The sequence below is a fragment of the Talpa occidentalis genome, unplaced genomic scaffold (genome assembly GCF_014898055.3).
Source record: "Talpa occidentalis isolate TD23 unplaced genomic scaffold, MPIMG_talOcc4v2.1, whole genome shotgun sequence".
Taxonomy (NCBI): domain Eukaryota; kingdom Metazoa; phylum Chordata; class Mammalia; order Eulipotyphla; family Talpidae; genus Talpa; species Talpa occidentalis.
Window position 1 is genome coordinate 72,728,045 of NW_026555331.1, and position 27,470 is coordinate 72,755,514.

At 38.6% G+C, this 27,470-nt stretch overlaps 1 protein-coding gene across 4 annotated transcripts in view; it reads right to left on the minus strand.

Annotated features, from left to right (window-relative positions):
* Window positions 1-27,470, minus strand: part of SPIDR (scaffold protein involved in DNA repair) — a 545,150-nt gene that overhangs the window by 5,853 nt on the left and 511,827 nt on the right. For all 4 annotated transcript variants that reach the window (XM_054692277.1, XM_054692279.1, XM_054692278.1 and 1 more), the window contains 6 exons: window positions 20,867-20,954; window positions 19,573-19,713; window positions 19,421-19,480; window positions 11,938-12,148; window positions 11,125-11,277; window positions 938-1,031 (listed from right to left, as the gene is read on the minus strand). In XM_054692277.1, coding sequence (XP_054548252.1) covers window positions 938-1,031; window positions 11,125-11,277; window positions 11,938-12,148; window positions 19,421-19,480; window positions 19,573-19,713; window positions 20,867-20,954 — 747 coding nt within the window. The remainder of the gene's footprint in view (window positions 1-937; window positions 1,032-11,124; window positions 11,278-11,937; window positions 12,149-19,420; window positions 19,481-19,572; window positions 19,714-20,866; window positions 20,955-27,470) is intronic.

Sequence of the window (27,470 nt, forward strand, 5' to 3'; positions counted from 1 at the left end):
TGTGTGTGTGTGTGTGTGTGTGTGTGTGTGTGTGTGTGGTTTTCAGAAACCAAGTTCCTGAAATTTGCCAGAGTGGGGTTCAGTCTGTTCTGAGGGATAAATGTCAGTAAAGGGCTGCATGGACATGTGATGCCACTGAGGATGGAAGGGACCCTCAGGGTCATTCATTCTGAGCACAGAGGATGATAGCAAACATTCGTGAAGCACAGTGAGGCCCTCTGCAGGGCAAGGGAATATCAGGGTTTCCCATCTGCATGGGCAGGAAAACCAGCTTCTAATCAGCTGTTATTGGTGCTCCTTACTCTGCCAAGTAAACCTGAGATGCATACTCTTTTCTCTTAAATATGACTCATGGGTGACGTGTTTATATAGAAGGTTACTGTCTAGGAGGTGTCAAGAAGACACTTGCCCTTTGTTTCTTAGGATACAGAAGTACAAATAGAATTCTGCTTTTTATCTGTCATATGACAAAGTCAACTTGGGAGGCCAGAGAACTGGATTGGAGAACTACCTGGACACCTGGCTCTCACCCCGGGCCCAAGGAGGGCTGCAGTGGCACTGGGCAGGGAAGAGTGTCTGCTAATTGGCCTCTGGAAAAGTCTGCATCCAGCAACAGACAGGCTGTACAATTTGTCTTACTTCTTCAGATTTGCTGAGTTTTTTTTTTTTTTTCTCCAGGCTGATAAAGGAGCTGAGGGAAAAACTGTACTAAGACAGGAGGAGCTATAAGGAACAGCAAAAGTCCTATTGCGAAAAAAGAAAACAAACATACCATGCACCACAACCTCTCCCCTGAAGCCAGCAGACTTCCTTCCCCACGTGGCACTCAGGCCTGGTTCTGTGCAGGGGCAGCAGGTCTGAGATAGAAAGCACTAGAGATCGGACTGCAGGGGTGCTGCTACCCTGTGCTCTTTTGGGCTAGGCGCTGCCCCCTTACCTGTCTTCTGGTCTCTGCTCCAATCTTCCATTGCCACACAGGTCACATGTAGGCCACGAGAAAGCAGTGCTCTCATCCACGCCAACTACAGTCCCTGGGCCCAAGGGAAGCAAAGTTGGAGTCTCAGATAGGTCTGTCCTCTCACTTCTCTTTGCCCCTCAGGACACCAATGGTAAAATGAGGTGTCTCAGATATTTTTCTTATTCATGAATTTATATAAATGGTCCAAAGCATTTTATAACTCCCATTTATTACACAAACAAAATTAAAGCAATAAAAAGTAAGTTTTAAAACTTGCTGGCATTACTGCCTAATTGAGTATTATCATATTTGCCAGATCTTGTCTTTTTCAGTGCAATGTCTTGTTCTGCCTTTAAGTTGCTGTATAGCTGTTGAAAAGATTATCTATCTTACTGATATTCCATTCAGGTGATATGTCACGGATCCCTCAACCTTTCTCCACAGCAGACATTAAGGTTCAAATAGTTTTAGTGCTGAGGCAGTGAATATCTTTATACATAGGCCTTTTCTGATTTGAGACCCTTTTCTCAGGAAAGATTCCTAGAAACAGAATTACTCTGTCAAGAGTGTAAGTCTTCGAGATGTAGGAACACCCTCTGAAAGGTTTCTCACAAAGGTTCTGTTTCAGTCACCATTTCTTCACTGCACTACATGCTGATGTCACATCCAATACCTACTTTCTTTATAAATATAATGAAATTTCTTATTTTAGTTTCTATTTTTTTGATAAAAAGGTAAATATCTGTATTGGTTTGTTAATATCTCCTCTATGTGATTTATCTCATTTTTAAATTTCCTTTTGACTCCAATATTTGTGATTAATTTAGTTTAGTTAACAAACAAATATAAACACAATGCTATTTAATGTAGCAACAAAAAACATAAAGGTGAAAGCTACAAGCCCTACTTTCATGAACTCCACAGTTTGGTTGGAAATCAGATAAATAATGTGTAAAAATAAGAAATATGGGAGAAAATATTTGCAAAAGACATTTCTGATAAAGTACGGACTGTTATCCAAAATTAACAAAGAACTCTTAAAGCTCAACAATAAGAACACAAACAACCCAAATAAAAAAAAAGGGTCAAAGACCTTAGCAGATACCTCACCACAAACAGATGAAAAATAAGCATATGCAAGATGTCCCACACTATATGGTATTAGGGAAACACAAATTATAAAAACAATGAAAGACCATTATGCATCTATGATAGTGGCCAAAATCCAGAACACTAACAACACTAAATTATAGCAAGACTATAGAATAAGAATATGGATTGGAATGTTCATTATTGCTGGTGGGAATGCAAAATGCAATAGTCATTTTGGAAGACAGTTCGGTGGTTTTTTTTACCGATTTTAAACATAATCTTATCATACTATTCAGAAACCACTCTTTTCAGTGTTTATCCAGATGAGTTGAAAACTTATGTCAACACAAAAACCAGCAGAGATGTTTACAGTAGCTTTATTCATACTTGACCAAACTTGAAAGCAACCAAGATGTCCTTCAATAGCTGAGTGGACAAAATGGTACATCTAGAAATGCAATATTTTTCAGTGCTAAAAGAAATAGGCTATCAAGTCATGAAAACATCATGGAGGAAACTTAAATGACTTTCACTAAGTGAAAGAAGTCAACCTAAAAAGGCTATGTACCGTGCGAGTCCAACTATATGACATGCTAGAATAGGCAAAACTACGAAGACAGTAAAAATATCAGTGGTTCCCAGGTGTTGAGGAGGGAAGGATTAACAGGCAAAGGATTTTCAAGTCAGTGAAACTACTTCACATGATATTGTAATGATGGATACATGTTCAACAGAAGAACACCAATTGTGAACCCTAATGTAAACCATGAACTTTGGGTGATTATATAGTGTCAAAGTAGATTTGTCTATTATAACAAATGTACTACTATGGTGGGAGATGTTGATGGGGAAAGTTTATTCATGTGTGGAGGCAGAGAATATGTGAGAAACTTTTATACCTTCTGCTTATTTTTGCTGTAAGTCTAAACCTGCTCTAAAAGGTTTATTAAAAAAAATCATGAATTAAGTGCTATATTGAGAAATGGAAATGATCCTTGAGAGATGCAGAAGAGAGCTCTTCCAGGCTGATGCAGGGTCAGGGAAGGCTGCATGAAAGAAGGAATGTAAGGAAAGACTATAGATGGGGATGGAGGCATGGCTTACCCAGTACGCTGCAGCGGGGCATGGGCCAGACAGACATATAGAAAAGGCAGGTGAACCAGTTGTGAAGTTGGTAGACCAAGGTCATTCAGGGTCCCAATAGCAGATTTTTAGAATTGATTTTGGAAGGAATGAGAAGCCAGTGAGGACTTTTAAATAGGGACTGATTGTTATGGTCTGATTTCTTTAGAATGTGAAGCACTTAAGATGTGGTATGCATACACAATCTGTATGAACACAATACTACTCAGCAATTAAAAAAGATAAATGTATACCATTCATAGCAACATGGATGGAGCTAGAAGGGATTATACTCAGTGAAGTAAGTCAGAAGGAAAAAGAAATATATTGGATGGTTTCACTTATAGGAGGAACATAGAAACTATAGAAGGGACCAGAAAAAAAAAGACAAAACCAGCAGTCAAACTTTAAATTGAAGACATTCATCAGGGGAAGGGGAGGTAAAGGAATAAAAACAGGAGAGAAGAGCACAAGAATCTATGGTGATAGTTCATGGGTATCTTGGTGGTGATAATTTCATGGGGACAACACATGAGAGAAATCAAACACTGTACAAAAATGAACAACAATGTAAAAATATGTAAATAAATAAACAAAAAAAAAGTGAAGCACTGTCTAAATCATCTAGATATACTGGCAAATCACAGACAGATAATCAATAAGGGTATTGTTGAAAAATAGTGAAATTAGACATTTGAAGAAAAAGTAAGATGTGACCTAAGTTTCCAGAAAAGCAGAGCCATCTATCTTACTCTTGGAACAAAGAATTTTTGTTTCCCACCAGAATAAGCACTAGGAGAAAATTCATCTGCAGAGGATAAAACCAAATTATGAGAACTAAGTAGTTCTTATTTATTAAAATGCATTCATGAAATGCAAACTTGAATGATTTTTTAAAATGAAAATAATAGATCTTGATTTTGAAAAGACTGCTTTAGCCAATTTCATTGTCCTTGCAAATCTAATAAAGATTGAGCCAAAGGGATGAGAAGAAAGTCAATAAGGACTTATAATGCAGCGGAAAGGAGTGTCCACTAATTCACAACCAGCAGAGGCAGCAGTAGGGACATAGGGAGGGGGTCACCCACCATAGGCATATGAGCCTAGCACAGAGTCCAGGTCGCAGGAACACATTTAGAGTCTGCTAAGTGAATTAATAAAGACTGCTACCAACCAGAGTTCCTTTACCCTCAGATATCTTTGGGTGTTAATAGCATTTACATTTTATACGGGATTAAGCAATTTTCTTCCTTTCAGGGAACAAGACATAAGTTAACGAAACATGTTTAATACACCACTGGAAATCCCTTCTGGCAACCCCACATAAGTTCCAAGAGATGGCTGGGAAGTATACTATTAAACTCTTAGTATCTAGAACATTAAATGATCAGTAGAAGGAGACAAACAGAAGTATGAGGGTTTTAACACTATACTCATTGCTTCGGATACGATTTCCCATTAAAAACTTTTACTTTCAGGGCCTCCCCGGTGGCGCAGTGGTTGAGCACTGGGTTGCGAAGCTGCCCGCAGCCTCTGCAGTGCCGGTTCGATTCCCGGCTGCTCCCCGCCCACTGGAGGAGGGTCCCACATGGCTCGCAGACCTCTCCTGCCGCCCGCTGCTCCCCTCAGCAGTGTACTTCGGTCCTTCTGCCTGCTCTGCTCCCTGCTCTGGCTCTGGTGAATTCTCTCACCCTCCCACGCTTCTGACTGTACCCAGTGCTTGTATAAATAAATACAAATAAATCTTTTAAAAAAAAAAAAACTTTTACTTTCCTTGTCTTCTTTACAGAAATCTATAGTAATTAGGTTTGGGTAAAGAGTATCATGTCTATTAAAATATCATTCAGGGAGTGTAAAGCTGGGTAGTTTGGCTGGGCTGAGTTTATAGGGAGGGCTGAGGATATAGGGAGGATATAGGGCTGGCCTCCCAGCCCTCTCAACTCTCCTCATTAAAGTTGTTTCACACCTCCCCACCAACCCCGAAGAAAACAAAATCCAATCTTTTTAAAAGGGTTCTTTCAAAGAATCCTTGGTTAAGTGATTCAGCCCTTTCTTCCTGGGAGGCACAGCAGCCTGCCCAACACAGCACAAGTCCTATAAAATATGGGTAATCCCATACTGGAAGCCAGATTTAAACTTTTCTTCAGTGACTTTTAACTCTATCACACTTTCCTCCCCATACTTTTTCTCTGACTGGAAGAAGTTGGGTCTGTTTTCCTTCTAGTTAGAGGCTGCACCTTGGTTTGAAAATGGGCCTTTGCCCTCCATTTCCAAATAGACACAGTGTATGTAGTTGTGTGCTTGCTGAATCCACTTTCACAGCAACAAGCCAGATTATCACCTGTTAATAAGCCATGTGTAAATTATTGTTGAGTAAGGCACAGAAGATGAAATTAATGCTGCAAAACATTTTCACCCAAGAAATAAACTGCAAAGAAGAACCTGCGTACTCTGGGGTACTGAAGAGAGGAGAAGGCCTGGTGACCAGAGTGAAGGAGTGAGCACTTCTCATGGAGTATACATTTAGGAGCCTGAAGTCTTCTGCTAGAGCAGGTGGACAGAATTTGTTAGTTCTCAGCGAATGACTGACTCACAGGGCTGTATCTGAATCTGTTCAAGAGCTGCTCAAGGAAAATGCTCAGTGTCCTGTGGGGTCCCTGCTGCTGACGGAGACCCTGATGCCCAGCTGAGTTAGCTGCTGTCGAGAGCTTCCCCATTCCTAGCACTGATGCACTGTAGATGGTGACAGCTACTTGGGGCGATGTTGTAGACAAGCCACCACTGGACATCCTGGGCAAAGGAGGGGCAGACTAAGGCGCTGAGAAAAGGGTATCTGCTAATATTACTTCAGAGAATATGAGGATTCTAGCCTCGTGGATTTGATGGAGTCAGAGCTGGATAAGCTCAAAGCCCTCCAGCCCAGGGCAGGGACCTTCTGTCCCTCAGTAGGAACTGGTCACTGGCCCAACTTCTACCTTGGTTAGGCCTTCCTGAATGGAAGGCTGGGTAAGTCTTTGGAATTTTTGCAGCTGTGGCTTTGTTTTGTAATTCTTAGAAAACTGGTTCTTATCAGAGGATCTGCCAATAGTTTGATAACAGTCTATATTATCCACCTGACCCACCTATAGCCTGCAGCTCAGCTTCAAAGAGAGACCCACAGGGAACTCATTACAATGGTGATGGTGATATGTGAAGGAAAATGATATAGATCAGAAACTGGACCTACCTAAAGGATGATCATTAGAGAAGGAATACATGAAAGTAAAATTTGTTATTACAAATTGGTTTAAAAGATAATAGTTTGTTTAAATATTAATAACAATAACATATTCATTAATTATATCATGTATGATATTATCAAATACCATATATGATGTTATATTATATCAAACACCATATATGATATATATCAAATACATATATATTATATGAAATACCATATATTAAATACCACTTATATACACCACATTTAATATATATTATATACCATACATAATATCAAATAGCACATAATATATATAAATATATATTATATCAAATACTAATGACAATAATATATTCACTATTAATATCATATAAGTGAAATGCATGAGAGGAATGTTTTAAGAGATGGGAGGGAAGAATTGATAATACTGTTATGTAATACCACATTCCCAGTAAATTAGGATACTATTATTTGAAAGTGGACTGACTGGTTGTTAAGTATATACAAACAACTTTAGGGCAACCACAAAAATAATCTAAAAAGTCTCTATGTCACTTCCTGGCTGCAGTTAGGAATGGGTTAAGTTCCAAGTCTTTCTTTGGAAACTAGCTCTTTGCGTACTTATTTTCTCATAAAATGGCTCCATTTCATGAATCATAGCTGGCTCTAATTTCATAACAAAGATAAATTTGAAGTAAATTAATATAGACTTAAGTATAGACTTAATATAGAAATACTACAGACTTAAATATAGGAACTGGAACAATAATATATATAGAAGAAAACACAAGCCTTTCATTTCATGACATTTGTAATAAAGATATTTTTGGAGACTTTAGGTGGTAAGGAAAATAAAAGCAAAACAGAACAACTGAGATCACTTCAAATTAGAAGGCTTTTAAATAGCAAAAGAAAATATAAGTAGATTGACATCTTACAGAATAGGAGTAAATATTCACATATTACACAACTGACAAGGGGTTAATAACTGACAACGGGTTAATAAAGACACACACACACACACACACAATCAATTTTAACAATAAAAAACAAGCAACTCAATAAATTGGGAGGGAGAGGATCTGAATACACAATTTACCAAAGAGGATATACAAAAGGCCAAGAGATACATGAAAAAAGGCCCACCATTGCTTTTAGTAGGGGAGATGCAGTGAGAAATGATCTTACTCATGAAAATGGCACATATTAAAAAGACCTAAACAACTGCTGCAGAGAATGTGGAGCAAGAGGAATGCTATTACACTGTTGGGAATGTAAAGTGGGGCAGCCATTTCCAAAAGTGATCTGGATATACCTTTAAGTAGAAATGGAAATAACATATGACTTAGTATTCCACTCTTGGGTACCTTTCCACACAACATGAAACCATCAATTAAAAAAAATATGCTTTACAATATTTATTGAAGCATTATTTATAGTAGGGAGCACATGGAAACACCTAAATACCCACTTATAGAAAATGGATTAAGAAGATGTGGTATATTCATACAAAGGAATATTATTTAGCCATACAGAGGATGAGAGCCATTTATTGCAAAATGGAAGGAGTTTAAGGGAATTATGTGTAGCAAAGCAAGTCAAAATGACAAAGACAAACATTGGACATTTATCAGTGGACAATGTGACAAAGTAAAATACTTATGAAAACTAACAGAGGCCAGTAAATGAAGTGATGCTTCTAAGGTTAAGAGGGAGGGAAGAAAGAAAAGGGTAAGGGGTATAGCAATGACAGTGAGAAAAAAAAATTGATAGATGATTAATAAAGCAGATTGTCCTTTTTATTTTTTTATGAATTATTTTATTTTATATAATTCTTACATCATTTTTCATTTTTGCACAATGTATGCATTTTCATTTTGGTTATATTCCCCATACAATTCCTACCCCCTTTTTCTGACCCTAATGCCTCTTCTCCCCACCAGGCCCCACTGTAGCGTGCCTCTGGTTTATAGTTGCTTGTTGATTTTGATTTTTACTTTATTGCAATTAGTCTTTTTCCTGGTCCCTTATTTAGGTTTTCTAAATTCCTGCTATGAGTGAGACCATCTGGTATTTTTCTTTTTCTTTCTGGCTTATTTTGCTGAGCATGATCCCTTCCAGCTCCATCCATGTTGTTACAAATTGCATGAGTTTATCTTCTTTGATTGTTGAGTAATATTCCACATATACCACATCTTCTTGATCCAATCATCTATTTTTGGGCATTTGGGCTGTTTCCAAAGCTTAGCTATTGTAAATAGTGCTGCAATAAACATAGGGGTGCAGGTGCCCTTTGGAATTAATGTTTCTGTGTCCTTTGGGTAAATACCTAGGAGTGGAGTTGCTGGATCATATGGAAGCTCTATGTTTAGTAGGTCAAGAAATCTCCACACAGCTCTCCATAGTGGTTGGACCAGTTTGCACTCCCACCAGCAGTGCAGGAGAGTTCCTTTTTCTCCGCAGCCTTGCCAACATTTGTTGTAGTTAGTTTTTTAATATGTGCCATTCTCACTGGTGTAAGATGGTATCTCATGGTAGTTTTGATTTGCATTTCCCTGATTACAAGTGATGTTGAACATTTTTTCATATGCCTGTTGGCCATTTGCATTTCCTCTTCAGAGAAGTTTCTTTTTAGCTTTTCTGCCCATTTTTTAACTGGATTATTTTCTTTGTATTTTTTTTTTCCAGTCTCATTAGCTTGTAGATTTTTGTGATCAGTCCTTTATCATTAGTGTTGTATGCAAAAATTTTCTCCCAGTCTGTGGGGTTTTTCTTTGTTTTGGTTATTGTCTCTTTTGCTGTGCAGAAGCTCTTTAATTTGATGTAGTCCCAGCTGTTTATCTTTGCCTTCACTATCAATGCTTTGGGTGATGGGTCTGTAAAGATATCTTTGAGGTGTATGTCATGTAGTGTTTCATCTATATTTCCTTCTATATATTTTATGGTTTCAGGTCTTATGTCTAGTTCTTTAATTCATTTTGAGTTGGTTTTTGTGCATGGTGTGAGGTAGTAGTCAAGCTTCATTCTTTTGCATGTAGCGACCCAGTTTTCCCTGCACCATTTATTGAACAAACTTTAACTATCACTATTTGCAGATGATATGAAAATATGCATAGAGAACCCTAAAAACTCCACAGAAAAACTCCACAGAAAAAGTAATTAAACTAATCAATCAGTTTAGTAAACTGGCAGGATACAAAATCAACATGCAAAAATCAGTAGCCTTCTTATACGCAAACAATAAATCTGAAGAAGAAATAAAAAAAAAACATTGCTTTATTACTGAAACAAAAGAAATCAAATACTTGGGAATAAACCTAACAAAAGAGGTAAAGGGCCTATACAAAGAAAACTATAAAACACTGTTAAAAGAAATAGAAGAAGACACAAAGAAATGGAAAGACATCCCCTGCTCATGGACTGGAAGAATTAACACTATCAAAATGGCCATCCTACCAAAAGCAATTTACAGATTCAATGCTATTCCAATAAAAATTTCAATGACATTTTTCAAAGAAATAGAACAATTATTGATGAAATTCATATAGAATCAACAAAAACCCTGAATAGTCAAAGCTCTCCTAAAAAAAAAAGGGGGGGGAATGGAGGCATCACACTCCCAGATTTCAAGCTATACTACAAAGCCATAATAATCAAAACTGCATGGTATTGGAACAAGAACAGACACATGGATCAATGGAACCAAATAGAAAATCCAGAAATAAACCCACAGATGTATGGTCAACTAATCTTTGACAAAGGAGAAAGAATATGCACTGGAGATTGTCCTTTTTGAATGAGCCTCAAAAAAAGCTTTCCTTCACACCTTATTGATTAGCTAGAATACACAAAAATAAAGTTAAAAAAGAAAAGTATTAGTGCTTTTTTTCAGCTCCAGATTCCTATATCCAACCAGCTACTGAAACATCTCACGCGTATCAAAAATGCCTAAACTCTGACAGAATTGAAATTGTTCTTTCAGAGCTGACCTCTCCTACCTCATCTTATTTCACAGAACAGACTATCACTTTGTGTTGAAACCAGAGTCTTAGAGTTATCACAGAATTAGAATTTACTACCTTCTGTAGCTTTTTTTGTTAACTAAGTCCACTTTGGAATTTACTTCTCCACCTCCCTCATCTCACTTCTTTGCATTTCCAGTGGTTGCTACTCAAGACTCCGACCTCTCCACTGCTCCGCAGACATAGAAACTGCACTACACCGTCCCTCACTGAAATGGCAACAATGCTGGGCCATTTACTCACCGGTATGTGCTGACCCCTTCAGCCTTTCTTGGGTCTCTAACCCCAGCCAGCTCTTCCTAGTCTCCTCCCAGGTTCCAGTTAGTGTTCTTTATGAGTCCTGTTCTCTTCCTGCTAGGTGTTCTTCCTGTCATGTTCCTTCACCTAGTAGCTACTCCTTATCCTTCAGATCTGGGCTCCAGGATCCTGGCACTAGGGAGACTTCTGTTACCTTCCTGCCAAGGAGAGGTCCTAGTGACAAGCACTCAAAGGGAGAGGACTCAGAACATTGCATCTTTATATTTGCTTGTATGTATATCTGATTGACATTTTTCTTAGTCCTAGAAGCAAGGAATTTTTCTGATTTTTTTCCTTATACATCAATGTCTGGAATATGTTAGGCACTTATCAAACACTTATTGAATAAATGAAGAAATGAGTTAATGACTATAAAATAATACAATATTTAAGAAAATACACATTTTCCAACAGGACTGATGACCCACCTCGAACACTGCAAATGGAGTTGTCCTGAGTGAAAGGATTCAGTTCATCAAGCCTCACAGAGTTGGTCAGTTCACAGGAGCTGGCACGAGAGGCCATACCCAAATGGGACTCTAGTAGCAAGAGGACAGTACGTTCAACACAAACAATCCGACCTGCCAACAGAGACACTTCAGATTATTAAACAGTGAAGAAAAGCGTGCTCTTCTGCCAGTAAGACAGTGTCCTCCGTCAGTCTCCTACAAATTACGGGGGCATAGGGGTGCAGCCCTGAGGTCCATGAGTGTGTTCTGTAATATCTGCACTGTGAAGAGGATAGCCTCACAATTCTCAGGATGCTAGATTGGAAAATCACACAGATACTAGACTCAAAGTCAATTGAGAAAGGTGGATTTTGTGCTATGCAGGATTCCTGGGGAAAAAAAGGGCTGACTGACCTAAGCATATATTTATAATGCAGCCTAGCTTTTTGTTTATTTTAAAAAGTGATGTTCCAGGCAATGTTTTCAGTGACCTCTACACCTACAAAGGGTGTCACCAATAGACAGTTCTTGAGTGATGATGGCATCAATTACAGGGCCTCTTAGAATTGTGGTGGGTTCTGGTTCTATTCTGGTGGCCATGACACAGATCAGTGAAGATCCAAGGAGGATACCATGGGCCTCTTCTACCCAACATGCCATGTGCACAGTGGGTTTTGTGAAGGGATCAGCAGCTCTAGAGCAAGACATAGGCATATGGAACACAGGGGGAGTGGAAGCCATTTTATGGCAGCTCTTGGCGGTAAGTGGGATCAAAATTGTCAAGAAACATACCCTGGTCTCGGAGCGTGTCCCTGAAGAGAAAGCTGTGAGAGGTGGCCTCAGAAAGTGCTTCCTGGACTTCTGGGCTCAGTACACATGAGGAGGACACACAGACCAGCATGGTTTTGGGGAGGTTAACTTTATCCTCATTCTGCATTTGCAGGGTGACATCAGTTACTATCAGCCAAATCTCCCTTTGCTCCGCAAGAAGCAAACTGTTTAGCTACAATTCAAAGACAGAGTCAAAACTATTAACAATGGTTATTGTTATACAAAAAATTATTTTTTAAAAAATAATAATCTTAGATAATTTTTATTATCACTAACATTTTAGATCTCATGCCAACAAATATTTTAAAACACAACAGACTCTACACTCTTGGTCATTAGGCCCCATTGACATGGCTGGGCCTATCTGCTGGGATATATTCTGTCTTCCCCAGCATTACTGTACTTATTCTCTGACCAGGGAGAATTCACTGTTCTTATCCTCCTGATCCCAGGTTTGTATACTGAGAATGCTAATCACCACACTATTCCCTTTCCTGCTACCTATAAGTTTCCAAAGGGTTAGGAATTGTTAACAACTGAATTTTTATGTTATTCCCCCAATCATATGTTAAAGTCCTAACCAGAAATGTGATGGTAATGAGAGGTGGGACCTTTGGAAGGTAGTAAGTAGGTGATTAGGATAGAGCCCTCATGATAGGATTAGTGTCAATATAAGAGATAGGAGAGAGCTTACTTCTTTCTGTTCTCCACATTGGGAGGACACAAAGGAGATGCCATTTTGTGAACCAAGGAGAGGGCCCTACCAAGAACCCCAGCCACACTAACACTTTGATTACAGACTTCACTTCAGAACTGCAAGAAATAAATGTTTGCTGCTTAAGTCACCCAACCCATGGTATTTTGTTATAATAGCCCAAAATGATTAAGGCAGGAATACATCTTACTTCCTGCTTCTTACATCTTACTCAGACATGAGGCAAGGTTTTTGTACAAGACAGATATCAAAAGTTTGTTGCAACTGCAACAATTTTTATTTTTCTTTCCTTTATTATATTTTTCTTTCTTTTCCATTTTCTTATCTGAAATAATTGTAATGCATTTAATGTTACATAATTATTAATAGCATTCTGTCCTTTCCTATTGATCAGGGTTCATCAGGATTCAGTATATGGAAAGGGAGTCAAGGATTTGACTGGGAAGACTTGTGTGGCCAGTAGGGCTGGGTCATGAAAACCTAGCTGGTTTGAGGTTCAGTTGGTGTTGCTGGTCAGGCTGAGGATTCCATGTAGAGATAGTTACTTGGTGAGAAGCTGTTGACTGGGGTAGAAAAGGCAACTCACATGGTTAGGAAGTTGATTACATATAGATAGTAAGAATAAGTTATACTGAGGTAAGTAAGAGCCAGGTTTCTCACTGCTGGATAAGTGTAACAGAATATGGAAATAGGGAAACCTAGAATTAATTCTATGGTAATTGTCCAGAATTGGAGGCATAAAAGCATAAAATCATGCTTTTAGATAGGGATGCAAACATAGAAATGAAAATATTCATGTGTATATGTGCAAGAGTATACAAATACATTTTTTCCTTGCTGTGTCCACTGTGAAGGTTGAGAGGCAACTGCATCCAGGAGCCCACTTACTACTAAGGCCCAGGCTTCTAAGTACCATTCCTTATTAGAATCAAGCAGAGCTCTAATAAGGAATGGTACTTAGAAGCCTGGGCCTTAGTAGTAAGTGGGCTCCTTGAAGAGATGGCTGATTCCAGAGTAGAGAAAGCTGTAGGTGAGTCAAAATCATCACATCACTGTTGACAAAGTAAGGTGGTACTCAAAGAATGATGGAAACATGGGCAAAGGACCCAGAGGTCAATTTGAATCTAGGAAAATATGAGCAACAAAATAAAAGAAAATAAAGGATTTTAACCCATTAAATAAAAACTGACTCAAATGGTCCCTAATGATAGAAATAACTGAATACATAAATAAATCAGCAAAATTATAGCTGAAGGTAGACTAATAAATGGAGAAGGAATGCTAGAATTAGAAAATTAGACTTTATCAGAGAAGTAATTCAGGCAAGAATTATATGGATGCTAAAATGAGTGGATGTTTGATAAGAAATAAGATATTTATATAGTGTCACTTATCTTCCACAAAATATTTCTTACATAGTTATTAATTAATAAGTATGAAATACCAGTTAACTTTAGAGTGGAAAACTTAGAAAACAAGATCATAATTAATTGATAAAATACCACAGCACTAGGACAAATCCACTGTGTTCTCCTAATACAAACACAGTATTTTTATGGGGTGTCTGTCGAAATGCATAGCCTGCACCTATTCATGAGAAAATGTCAGGAAAATATAAAGGAGGGTGTAGGGCAAGGAAAAATGTCAGGCTTTTCTGCCCTCCTGCCATCAGGATAGATGATGGATCCTTGCGGTCCTGAATGCATGCCTGATGGTGGACACCTGGAATAGGGTGTGGGCAGATGGGATTCACCTGGGCTGAGACGGTGCTTTTAATGGCAGTGTCACAGGGACGCCAGGAGAAGCTAAAAGAGAAGCCGAGAGAGAAGCAAGAGCAGAAAAGCAGAGAGAAGGTAGGAGAGCCCGGAGTGAAGACCTGCTGGGGGCTGGGAGGCCTGCCAGCCTACCGGCCCCCCAGCGCCCCTGCCTGCCGTGTACCTGGTAATCCCAATAAAAGACCTGCAAAAACCACTGAGGACTCTGACTCCTCCTTTACCCAGTCTGCTGGATCTTAGAAAACCTGCACTGTGGCCAGTCCTGGCCCTACAGAGGGGCATTCTATTAAGTAACTGGCCTCTATTCTCCAAAAATGTCAAATTCACAAAAGATAAGCAAGATGAAGAAGTATTCTGTTTGAAGAGGAAAGAAGTATTCTGCATGAAAAAGTGACAACTAAGTGCAACACATGATCCTGTGTTGGACTATGGAGTTATAAAGAATTTTTTGGGAAAACTAGCAAAATCACATTTAAAAGTGGCAAAGATTTTTTTTTTTTATAATAAATTTTATTTTTATATTCCCCATACAATTGCAACCCCCCATTTTGACCCCAATCCCTCCCCTCCCGCCCTCTACCCCCCATAGAGTGTCTCTGGTTCATAGTTTTTTGTTGATTTTGATTTTTACTTTCTTACAGTTATTCATTTTCCTGGTCCCTTATTTAAGTTTTCTAGATTCCTGCTATGAGTGAGACCATCTGGTATTTTTCTTTTTCTTTCTGGCTTATTTCGCTGAGCATGATCCCTTCCAGCGCCATCCATGTTGCTGCAAATTGCATGTGTTTATCGATTTCTAAAAGATTATCTGAAGCTGGGAGTTCTGACAATCTTCAAAGATTTTAGATGCGCCTCAAAAATACAAGATTTTGCACTTTGCCTCTTTTTTAATCTCTCGGTGAACCAGAATGGTCTAATTTCCTTTGAAATTATCAAATTTGCTTTAACATTGGGGTAATGAACAAAGTAAAAATTAAACCCTCTGTAAAAAGACACAAGTCAACCAATTAAATCAAAATAGTACTACCAATCCTATTGCTAAAATTTTGTGAAAATCTCTTCACACAAATATGCCCAATTAATTTTTGAGAAAGTAGCAAAAGCAATTCAATGAAGAAAGAATAGTCCATCAACAAATAATGCTGGAATGACTGGAGATCCATATGCAAAAAGAAAAGAAAAAAAGAAAGAATCTTGACCTAACCATATACTTTACATAGAAACCAACTCAAAATGCTTCATGGAGGCTGAGGGGTTAAGTCTCAGCACTGTAATTACTACAGCCTGAGTTTGATCTCCAGCCAGGAGTTAACCCACATGACACAGCAGACCACTTCTGCACCCATAGGTTCTCTTAGCACTATATTTCAGTAAATCCACCTGTTCTGTTTCCCACCCTGTCTCTGGTGAATCCTCTCACCCCCTGCAGCCACTCCCTCTCCACCCATACCCCTGGCCTACATCCCAGTGATTCTATGCAAAAAAAAAAAAAAAAAAAAAACATAGAAATGCTTCATGTATTCAAATATAAAATAATAAATCTTCTAGAAAAAGAACATAAAAGATAATCTCTGGGAACTAGGACTAGGCAAAGAGACTTGACTTGTCTTAGACAAAAGCATGTTCCATAAAAGGAAAATTTGACCACATAAAATATTTAAAAATTTGCTGTATAAAAATCCCTATTAAAAGGATAAGAAGAAGATGCCTAGAAATATTTGCAAATCATATATTTTACAAAAGCTTTGTATATAGAATGTATAAAGAACTTTAAAAACTCAAAAACAAATAATCCAATCCCAAAATGGGAAAAGACATTTCACCAAAGAAGCTATATACAGTTGGCAAATAAACAAATAAAAAGATGTTCAACATCATTAGTTTTCTCTCTGTATGAATCTCTAGAGAATTTGTTAATTTAAAAAGCCAATATCAGGCCTCCTTGGTGGCACAAGGGGTTAACTCTCAGCATTAGGAAGCTATCAGCAGCCACTGCAGTAGGAGTTTAATCCCCAACCAGGAAGCTAACCCACATACGATGCAGCAGACCTCTACTGTTTCGCCCACTGCTCTGGTGATCAGTATATTTCAGTTAATCCGCCTATTCTGCTCCCCACTCTGTCTCTGGTAAGTCCTCTCACCACCACCCCCTGCCCCGCACCTCTGGCTTAAACCCAGCTCTTGTATGCATACATAAATAAAATAAATCTTTTAAAAAAGCCAATCTCAAAAGGAACTGATATGAGTTGAATATTGTCCTTCAAAAAAAGATTTGTTGAATTCCTAACTCTAGTACCTCGGAATGTGACCTTATTTGGAAAAATACTTTTTATAATTTAACCAAGCTAAATTGAAATTACAACTGTAATTAGGGCCTAATTACAGTAGGCCCTAATCCAATGTGACCTGGTGTCATAAATAGGGGAAATTTGGATAGCCACAGAGGGAAGACCATGTGAAGACACATATTGGTATAATGTGTCCACAAGGCAAGGAAGATGAAGGACTACCAGTAATACAGAAGCTGTAAGAGGAAATGGAGGATAGTCCCCCAGAAATGTCAGTGGGAGCGCGTCTTTACTGACTTCCTAGTTTCAGACTTTAGGTCTCCAGAAATGCAAGACAATAAATTTCTGTTGTCTTGAGCAATTAAGTTTTTAGACGTCTGCATGGTTAGGTCTAGGAAACTAGGGGGATTATACATATACCACATGGTTCTATTTATGTAATCATCATAAAATATCATCATTATAATGATGAGAACAGGTTAGTTTGCCAGGTTGAAGGATGGGGAAGGGGGCAGGTGTGGCCACAAAGCGGAACACAAGGCAGCTGAACACATTGATTGGTGGAGGTTATGGAAGACTACCCATGTGACAAAACTGCAGAGGTACGCACACATCTGTATGACTGGTGAGATCTGAATCAGTTCCAATTGTGCCAGTATTAGTTTCTTGTTTTGCTATTACACTGTAGTCACTGTGGGTATGGATGGTCACATAGGGGAGGACATACAGGACCTCCCTTAAATATTTCTTTGCAATCTTCTATGAATTTGTAATACTGTGAGTATAAAAATTTTGAATAATTTCATTTAAAAGTTTAAAAAAATATTTTTCAAGTCTTAGTAGTATAATGGAAATACAACTGAATCTTTTTTGATAATTTGGGTAGTTATAATGACTCATAGGGCCATTCTAAAGTTAACTATCACTGTTGCATGTGTAGGTGACTGGCTTAACCACAGAGTGGCCCAGGACTTAGTTTATTTCAGTTATTCCCTGAGGAAGTTATTTTCTGGTGATTGTATTTCCTACAAAAGAAGAATACAGGAGTAAAATGAATTTGAGTGGGACAATCTGTTTCATTGAGTTCTGAGGCTCTGACTATATCCTAACTAAGCACCACCAGTCCCTGGGCAAAATGCCATTGAAGTTCGAGTTTGCTGCAGGCTGCACTTGGGTTGAGAATTTGGGACAGGAGGAGATTAATGCTCTAAACCTTCCTTAGGCAGGTGGAGGTTTAGGGCATTAAACCTCTACCTGGTAAGGCAGACCCAGGCAGTCTTTCTCTGCCCCAAGGTTATACTGCCTGAGAGCAGGTGGTTGAGACATGACTGTGGTGTGTGAATTTCTTTACTCACTTTTCTTTACTTTCCACTTCAGTCTCAGGTGAAGGGCTGTGGGTAGGGGAGGAGGCTCTGGGGGTCAGGGTGTAGGACAGCCTGCTGAAGGGCCGCCAAGGACAGCATTCTATCTGTAGTATAAATGGCAGCTTAACAGTGATCCACTGCTTGGCATCCTGATCCTACAATCTGGAATATGCTTTAAAATGGAATTTTGCCAGGGGCCAAGCATGTCTCAAAATCTCAACCCTGCAGAAGCCAGGTGGAGGAATTTGCAGTTCATCCTTCAGTTCCTTCCCAGTTGGAAAATAAGAGACATATCAAGTACCCAGGTCTTGTCCTTAATGACAGCCTATCTCCCTGCCTGTTGAGCCAGACGTAAGGATGATGCACAGAGAGCACTACTGAATGACTAATGCCATTCACTTCATTCACTCTCTTTTTCTTCAGGAAAGGCACAAATTAGTTGTTAAATGACTAAAAAGTGAATGGAGAAAAAGAAAGGGAAGACTAAGCAGTGGGATGTTCTACATGACTTTTGACTGAAGTTCACCAAGAACATCTCCTTCTCTTGTCTACTCCCAGCTGATCTGCTGAATGGCAAGAATTAAACAACAAGCTCCTCTAGGCTGCAGCTCCTTGGAACTGCCCAGGCCTCCCATGGGACCATAGGGCTCCTTAACTGCTGAAGGTTCTCAGATTCTTAGAAGTGGTAGAACTAATCCTGTCATTCCCACTTTCACCCCATAAATGTGATTTTGGCTACTCTTTGCTTCCTTCAACGTGCCTATGAGTTGGGAAGGTATTAACATTACTGGGCTGAGAATCTTTCAGGAAGAGCTGTACCTGGGCAACTGTTTCATATCCTAGTATTTAATACAGTGACTGGCAGGCCACACCTACACAAGGGCATGCCTAACTGGATTTTATTTATTTAATTTTTTAAACATCCTTATTTATTTTTTCATAATGGAGGATTTCTCCCCTTAGGTGTGGTCAACCATAGTCTTCCTACCACCAAAGTGACCACAGTCCTCCACCACATTCCACCATGCTCCCCTCTGGCCCCCTACTTCCCACTCCCCTCCTGGATGTCTCATGGTTGCTTTCAAGGTCAGTCTTACTGTTTGACTTTATCTGATCTTTTGTTTGGTTTCTGTAGATTCCACATATAAGCGAAACCATCTAGCATTTACTTAACTGAATTTTAAAAGTGCATTTCTATCTCCATACTCCATTAGTTTCTAATAAAGACAATCCTTTAATAAACTTTATAAACACCTTATACATTATAACCTAATGAGAAAAAGAAGTGGTGGGGGAGATTACCTTCGATCTTTGATAAATCACTCTGGCATAGAAACTGCAACGGGTACTGAGATCAGCAGTCTGGAAGGCATTGCAAAAGATTAGTAACCTCACATAAAGTACACAAATACAACAAACATAATTGAAGAACTTGTTAGAAACAATGATATTACCTGGAGAATTTCTCTTAAGAGGCGGGGAATCGGAGGTTGGTAAAGCTTAGAAATGGGGTCTTCAATTATGTCAATATTTCCCAGATTTGGATGAGCAGTGAGTATATAACAAAAGCTAGGAAGGGGTAGATGAGTTTTTACCTGTTTAAAAAGAAGGCAAAAGTAGAAGTTTAATATATTGTTTAAGGATAAATACGATGTTGAAATCTACTATTCTATATATACATACAATCATAGATATTACTCTCTCTGGACAGTTCGATAAGAAATGGATTATGTTGTTCATCTCAGAGACCAAGTATAAGAACTTCCATACTTTTGAATTTATTACTAATTCATGATTTCATTTCGAAATGTATTCTTCAGAATATATTGAAAATACCATTTAGAAACTTCCTCTTAATCTAGAAATGGGCCTTCCTGGTGGCCCCTTGGTTAAGTCTTAGCACTATCACCACTACAACCTGAGTTCAATTCCTGGCCAGAGAGCCAACCCACATATGGTGCAGCAGACCTCTCCTGTCTTGCCTGCTGCTCCCCTTAGCAGTGTGTTTCAGTAAATCTGCCTGTTCTGCTACCCGCTCTGTCTCTGTTGAATCCTCTCACTCCCTATACACCTCTGGCCTATGCCCTAGTTCTTCAATGCAAAAATAAAATAAAATAATTTGGAAATGGGCAGTTTTGACAATGATTAGCACAGTACAGAGTTGATCTCAGCTACCCCACACATGCGATGGTCAGCTTGGGGGATGGCCCAAAGCAGGCATTACCAGACTGCTGGATAAATATGGGAATGGAGAGGAGGGGACACATTTCAGCCAGTCAGTTTTGCTACATGTGAGCAACTGCCATAAATAATTTGACGAGTCAGGAAAATAGAAAATCTTAGTTCACCTGGCAGTTATACAGATAGTTTTGGATTTTATTTACTAGGTTATTTGAATTTATCCTCCAATTGGTAATTGAATGTTAGTTCTATAGTGACTAGAAGGAGGTAGGGATAATACCCTGTGTATTGTTTAGAATGAGGCTAAGACTCTTATTGACACAATGGGGCACACAGTGTGCTTTAAAAACATTTATTATTAGGTTTCCAGCACAGCAGGGAAAGCAGCCAGAGCTGGGCCTCAGAGTGAGACAGGTGATTCTGAACTTCTGTCCTGGCTAAGACACACTAGACTTGGCTTCTTTAGGGTGTCCACTGTTGGGGGGAGGGGTTGGAAGCTGGGGCAGGGGAAGATACTTGATACCAAGGATATGGTGACAGGGGCAGCTTTTCCGATATTGCATTTACCTCCCCACAGGATGGGCTGGAGCCAGCAGTTTCCAGAGCCACTGCTGGAGGCCACATGGTGTCAATTAAACTGAATAGCCCTGCTGACCTAGAGAAAGAAAAGGTGCTATCAAAGGTGTTGAATAATAAACATCACTTATTAGGCATCTGGTCAATGAGCTGATCATATGGGAATTTGCTTACCAGACACTAACCCAAAGGTGAAGGGGTTACCCTTTGGATGAGAGGTGATTCAGTTAGAAAATACAATGGTGCACAGACATTCAGAACTTTGTTCCTGACCACACAAGAATAGAAAGGAGATTGCTCATTAATAATAATATATCTGCAGAATAAAATATTACACAGTCACTGAAATGGCTATAAAGAAAATATTAAAGGAGTTGACAGATGTTTATGATATCTTGCTAAGTGAAAAGCAGGTAACACATTATAATTTATTATAATTTAATAACTACAATATGTCTCCACATGAGTCTACATATAATGATCAAAGAAGAAAAAGACTGAAGATGTAAAAATGATTTTAGTGTTTATCTGAGTAGAGCTTTGGTTAATATGTACTTCTTAATTTTTTCCAAAAGAGATATTACTCATATAATAAGAAAAATTATCAGTAAATTATCAGAATGAAGAATATAGCTAAACACAAAAGGATAAATATACGAGTCTACTTATATGAGGGACCATCAATAGTCAAACTCAGAAACAGGAAGAAGAGTGTTTGCCAGGGCTTGGAGGGAGAGGGAATGGTCAATTAGTGTTTTAGTTTGGGAAGATGGAAAAGTTCTGAAGGTGGATGAGTGATGGCTACACAACAATATGAAACAATGCTACTTAAACATGGTTAATTCTGTGTCATGTGCATTTTACCACAATAAAAAAAATCTCACTTTATTTCCAAAGGCCTGAAAGAATATATACTATTAAGACTTTTGATTTTACTTTTTTTCAATGTTATATATAATAAGTTATTTGTATTTTTAAAGGCTTGGTCCTTAATAAAGTCACAGATTCTTATTTCTTCCTATACTTAGTAACAAGAATTCTTTTAGGTACTTAGGATCTAGCAGCAACAAAAGGGAAAAACTGAAAACCCGAGAATGAGGGTCTTAGTATTGCTATACAATAAGGTACCAACCATGTCCTCCTCCTTTTGGTTCCTGACACCAATCACAACAGAGACACCCTATTCAGGTGCTTCCCACAGCAAACACCAAGGGTCAATAACACACCTGTGATCTACAGGTTCTAAGTCAATATCAAGCACAAAAATCATAAGCAAAGGGGGAAATTGCAAGCTAAAGCAGGTTTGCCTAGAGAAAATGTACTCTCTCCTTCTCTGTATTATTTGAGACATGACAGACAGGCCTGGTGGCCAGGATAGACTGAAAACAGGGAGAGCTGCTAAGGAGGGTACAGAGGTTAAACCATTAACTAGGTTTTATCAAGTGTCACCTCTTCCCTGTGAGGTTCTCCTGGGACATCCTGTCACAGCTGCTCACCATGTGCCAAACACCTCCTGCCCCCTACTCTTTCTTTCCTCTTAGTACAACATCTGAATCAAGTCCTGCTACTGTCCTCTTGATGTTGGAAGCACATCCCTTGTGCGATGGACATTGATTTGGTCGTTGGTATATCTCCACTGCCAAAGAGAGGTGTCCAGTCCAGACAAGGTGGTCAAAAGACATGTGAGTGAATAAATGGCAATCATACACCACCACAAACATCCACACAATTCATTGGAATTAGCATATTTGATACACTCACTTCCTAACTAGTCTAGAGAGAGAGGAAATGTCAGAAGGCAAACAATTTTTACACTAATAAATATCTATCTATTCTTGTCCTAGATCTGACTACATTGCCAGGACAAAGCTAGACATTACTCAAGTCCCTCGAGTAAAAGGGAAGTGGTATAGCATGGACATTGGAGACAGACCTGTATCTATGCTCTTTTACATGCTATGAAAACATTCACATGTGAGTGAATAAATGGCAATCATACACCACCACAAACATCCACACAATTCATTGGAATTAGCATATTTGATACACTCACTTCCTAACTAGTCTAGAGAGAGAGGAAATGCCAGAAGGCAAACAATTTTTACACTAATAAATATCTATCTATTCTTGTCCTAGATCTGACTACATTGCCAGGACAAAGCTAGACATTACTCAAGTCCCTCGAGTAAAAGGGAAGTGGTATAGCATGGACATTGGAGACAGACCTATATCTACGTTCTTTTACATGCTATGAAAACATAAGGAAGTCAGTTAATTCTTTAACTTTCCATCTCCTTTTTTCTGAAATACAGAGATACCAGTACCTAGCTGTTGATATTGTTGCAAGGAGTTTACAAAAAAAAAAGCATGTAGAGCACCTTTGAGGATTTCTAAGGTTGGAATAAGTACTCAATACATGTTAACAATTTGCTTTTCTGAGTAGTATGTGGGCCAAGTAGGTCTGCCGGAGGCTCTGAACCTACCTTTCTGAACTGAATAGAGAAAGGGAGGGTCCCAACATCAAGGTGAACTTGATGAATAAATTATCAGGAAAGAGTGGACCCTGCGCCATTATTGGAAGCCAGCAACCTAGCAATCCCCTTTTGGAACTGAGTTGAGAGAGGGAGGGATCCGCAAACAAAGGTGAGCAGGAAAGTGTGAGCAGCAGCAGCAAGGCTGTTGGAGGCCCTGCACCCCTCTTTTGGAACTCAATGGAGAGGGAGGACTCTGCCATGAAGGGTAATTGTGGATTCCAACAAAGTGTGGCCCTGCCTATAGAGCTGTCAGAAGCCAGGAATAGCACCAATCAACATATTCACAGCATCACTACCCTTGTGGAATCTGCTGTAACAGTGCTGGTCTGGGTCTGGCCATGAGTTCATGTAGTCCCAGAAGAAGCACCCCAAGGAGATGCCCACCAGTACCAGTAACAGAGTGGCTTAACACATAGAACAAATTAGAAAACAATAGGGGGAAGGAAAAATACAAATAACCAGGTAAGTCATCTGGGGAAGGTCACACCACAAAAAGACAATCAGCCACTAGAACTGAACAACAGTGACATGGAAGAACTTCTCTACCTTCTAGATACCGAATTTAAAATCATCATGATTAAAACACACAAAGAGGGCCTTCCCTCTTTGTGCAGGCAGTTGAGCACATTACTGTGGGCTGTCCACGGCATCTGCAGTGCTGGTTCCATCCCGGCTGGCCAGCGAGGGTCCCACATGGAGGGGCAGACCTCTCCTGTCTCGACCGCTGCTCCCCTCAGCAGTGTATTTTGTCAGTCTGCCTGTTCTGTTCCCTGTTCTGTCTGTGGTGGATCCTCTCACCCTCCCGTGCATCTGGCCTGTGCCCTGGTTCTTGTATAAATAAGTAAATCTTAAAAACACACACACACACACACACAAAGAATATGAAAAGGAAAACAATGACATGAGAAATATAATTAATGAACTGAAGAATGAAATTGAGTCATTAAAGAAGGAAATGAAGGATACACAGGAGATTAAAAGATTAATGGAGGAGCTAAAGAACTCTGGGGAATGCAACAAAACAGAATTGATGAAAAAGAAGAATGAATCGAAGATACAGATATAAAAGGAACCAAAGAGAAAAGGAAAAGGAAGGATGAAGGAAAAAGAATGAAGAAATAATATGAGAGCTATCGGAACTATCATGAAGAAAGGAAATGTAAGAGTCATAGGATTCCCAGAAGGTGAGGAGAGAGACAAAGAAACTGAGGAACTATTTAAGGAGATATCGAAGAGAACTTCCCAAACATGAAGAAGGAGATGAAAACAGACATACAGGAAGCACAAAGAACACCAAATTACCAAAATGGAAGGAAAACTACAGCAAGACACAACAGTGAAGATTCCAAGAGTCCAAGAGTCAAGACAAGGGGAAAATAACGAAGCTGACGAGGAGGAAGAAACAGATAACTTATATAGGAAAACCAGTAAGGCTGACATCCAACTTCTCTGAAGAAACACTACTGGCAAGAAGAGAATGGAGTGACATAGTCAACAAACTCCAAAACATCAAATGCCAACCAAGAATACTTTGCCCTACAAAGCTCTCCATCCTTTATGAAGGAAAAATAAGGACCTTCTTGGAAAAACAAAAACTCCAGAAGTTCATTACTATTAATCCCTTACTCCAAAAACCATTACAAGTTCTAAAGCTAAAACCAACAGAGGAATGAATAAGAAGAATAAGGCAAGGAATAAAAATCACAAAAAGGCAAAAAATAAATAGCAAAATACAGATGCCAATGTATCATTATTAACCCTAAATGTAAATGGACTAAACCTATCAATAAAAAGACACAGAGTAAGTAGCAGGCTGCATTAAAAAATAAAACACAACCCTCTGTTGTCTCCAGGAAATACATTAACTACAAAGGATAAACACAGACTGAAAGTAAAAGGTTGGAAAACAATCCCACAAGCATGTGGACCAAAAAAGAAGGCAGGAACTGCTATACCTATATCAGATGAAAATAGACTTCAAAGTAAAAAAGGTAAAAAGCAAAATAGAAGGAGACCAAATTATGATTAAGGGGACAGTATATCAGGAAGACATAATACTCAACATATACTCACCAAATGAAGGAGCACCAAAATCTATGAGACAATTATCACTAGCTCTGAAAACAGAGAAAATACATACAAGGAGACTTTACCACTGACTCTAACCATTGCACAGAATGAGACAAAAAATAAACAAGCCCACTGGAGACCTAAATAAAAACCTAGATCTCATGGGTTTAACAGATATCTATAGGGTACTGCATCCAAAAAAATCTGAGAACACATTTTTCTCATGTGCACAAGGATCATTCTCCAGAATTGATCACATATTGGGCCACAAGACAAACATCAAGAGATGCATTAAAGTCAAAATCATAACAACTATCTTTTCTGATCATAAAGGCATCAAACTAAAAATAAAACAATGAAAAGAAAGCAAAGCACCCTCCAACTTCATGGAGATTGAAAGTCACATTACTGGAAGACCACTGGATTAAAGAGGAGATCAAAGAAGAAATTAACATACACTGAGTCAAGCGACAATGAGGACACAACTTTCCAGAATGTATGGGATGCAGTAATAGGAGAAAAGAATATAGCAATACAGGCTTGCATCAAGAAACAAGAAAGAACACAAAGAAACAACCTAACCTCCCCTCTCAAAGAACTAGAGATTAAGATTAAATTAAAATCAGTACAAGAAAGGAAATAATGAAAATCAAAGCAGAGACAAAATAGAAATTAAAAAAAATTCCAAAAGATCAATGAAACCAAAAGTTGGTTCTTTGAGAAAATAAACAGAATAGACAGACCTCCAGCCAGGCTCATGAAGAAAAAAACAGAGAAAACATAAAAAACAGGATCATAAACAAAAGAGGAGAAATTACAACAGATGCAGTAGAAATCAAAAGAATAATCAGAGCTGGAAGCGATCATGCTCAGCGAAATAAGCCAGAAAGAAAAAGAAAAATACTGGATGGGCTCACTCACAGCAGGAATTTAGAAAACCTAAATAAGGGACCAGGAAAAAGGCTAATTGCAATAAAGTAAAAATCAAAATCAATAAGCAACTATAAACCAGAGACACAGTACGGGGAGGGGAGAGAAGGAAGAAGGATCAAAACAAGGGGAGGTGGGAATTGTATGGGGACTATAACCAAGATGAAAATGCATACATTGTGCAAAAATAAAAAATGATGTAAAAATATATTAAAGCTCATCATCCATGTATGATAAAGATCATCGAAATTCTCGGGATACAAGGAACATACCTCAACATCATAAATGCCATATATAACAAGCCTATAGCCAATATCGTTTTCAATGGTGAAAAGTTGAAAGCATTTCCCTTAAGATCTGGAATAAAACAAGGATGTCTTCTCTCACCACTGCTTTTCAAAATAATACTTACAGCCAGAGCAACAAGACAAGAGAAAGACATACAAGGAATCCAAATAGGGAAAGAAGAAGTAAAACTATCACTTTTCACAGATGATATGATAAAATACATAGAGAACCCCAAAAACTCCACAGAAAAACTAATGAAATTAATCAATTAGTTTAGTAAAATAGCAGGATACAAAATCAACACACAAATATCAGTAGTTTTCCTATATAGAAACCATAAATCTGAAGAAGAAATCAAGAAACCATTTCTTTTATAATTGACACAAAAAATTCAAATACTTGGGAATAAATCTAACAAAAAAGGTAAAGGACCTATACAAAGAAAACTATGAAGTAATGTTAAAAGAAATAAAAGAAGACACAAAGAAATGGAAAGACATCCCCTGCTCATGGATTTGAAGAATTAACATTATCAAAATGGCTATCCTACTAAAAGCAACTTACAGATTCAATACTACTCCAACAAAAATTTCAATGCCATTCTTCAAAGAAATAGAACAGATATTGATAAAATTCATATGGAGCCACCAAAAACCCTTAGTAGCCTAAGTGCTCCTGAAAAAAAAGAAAAGCAGGGAATGGAGGTGTCACTCTCCCAGAGTTCGGACTTCAAATTATTCTACAAAGCCATAACAATCAACACTGCATGGTAC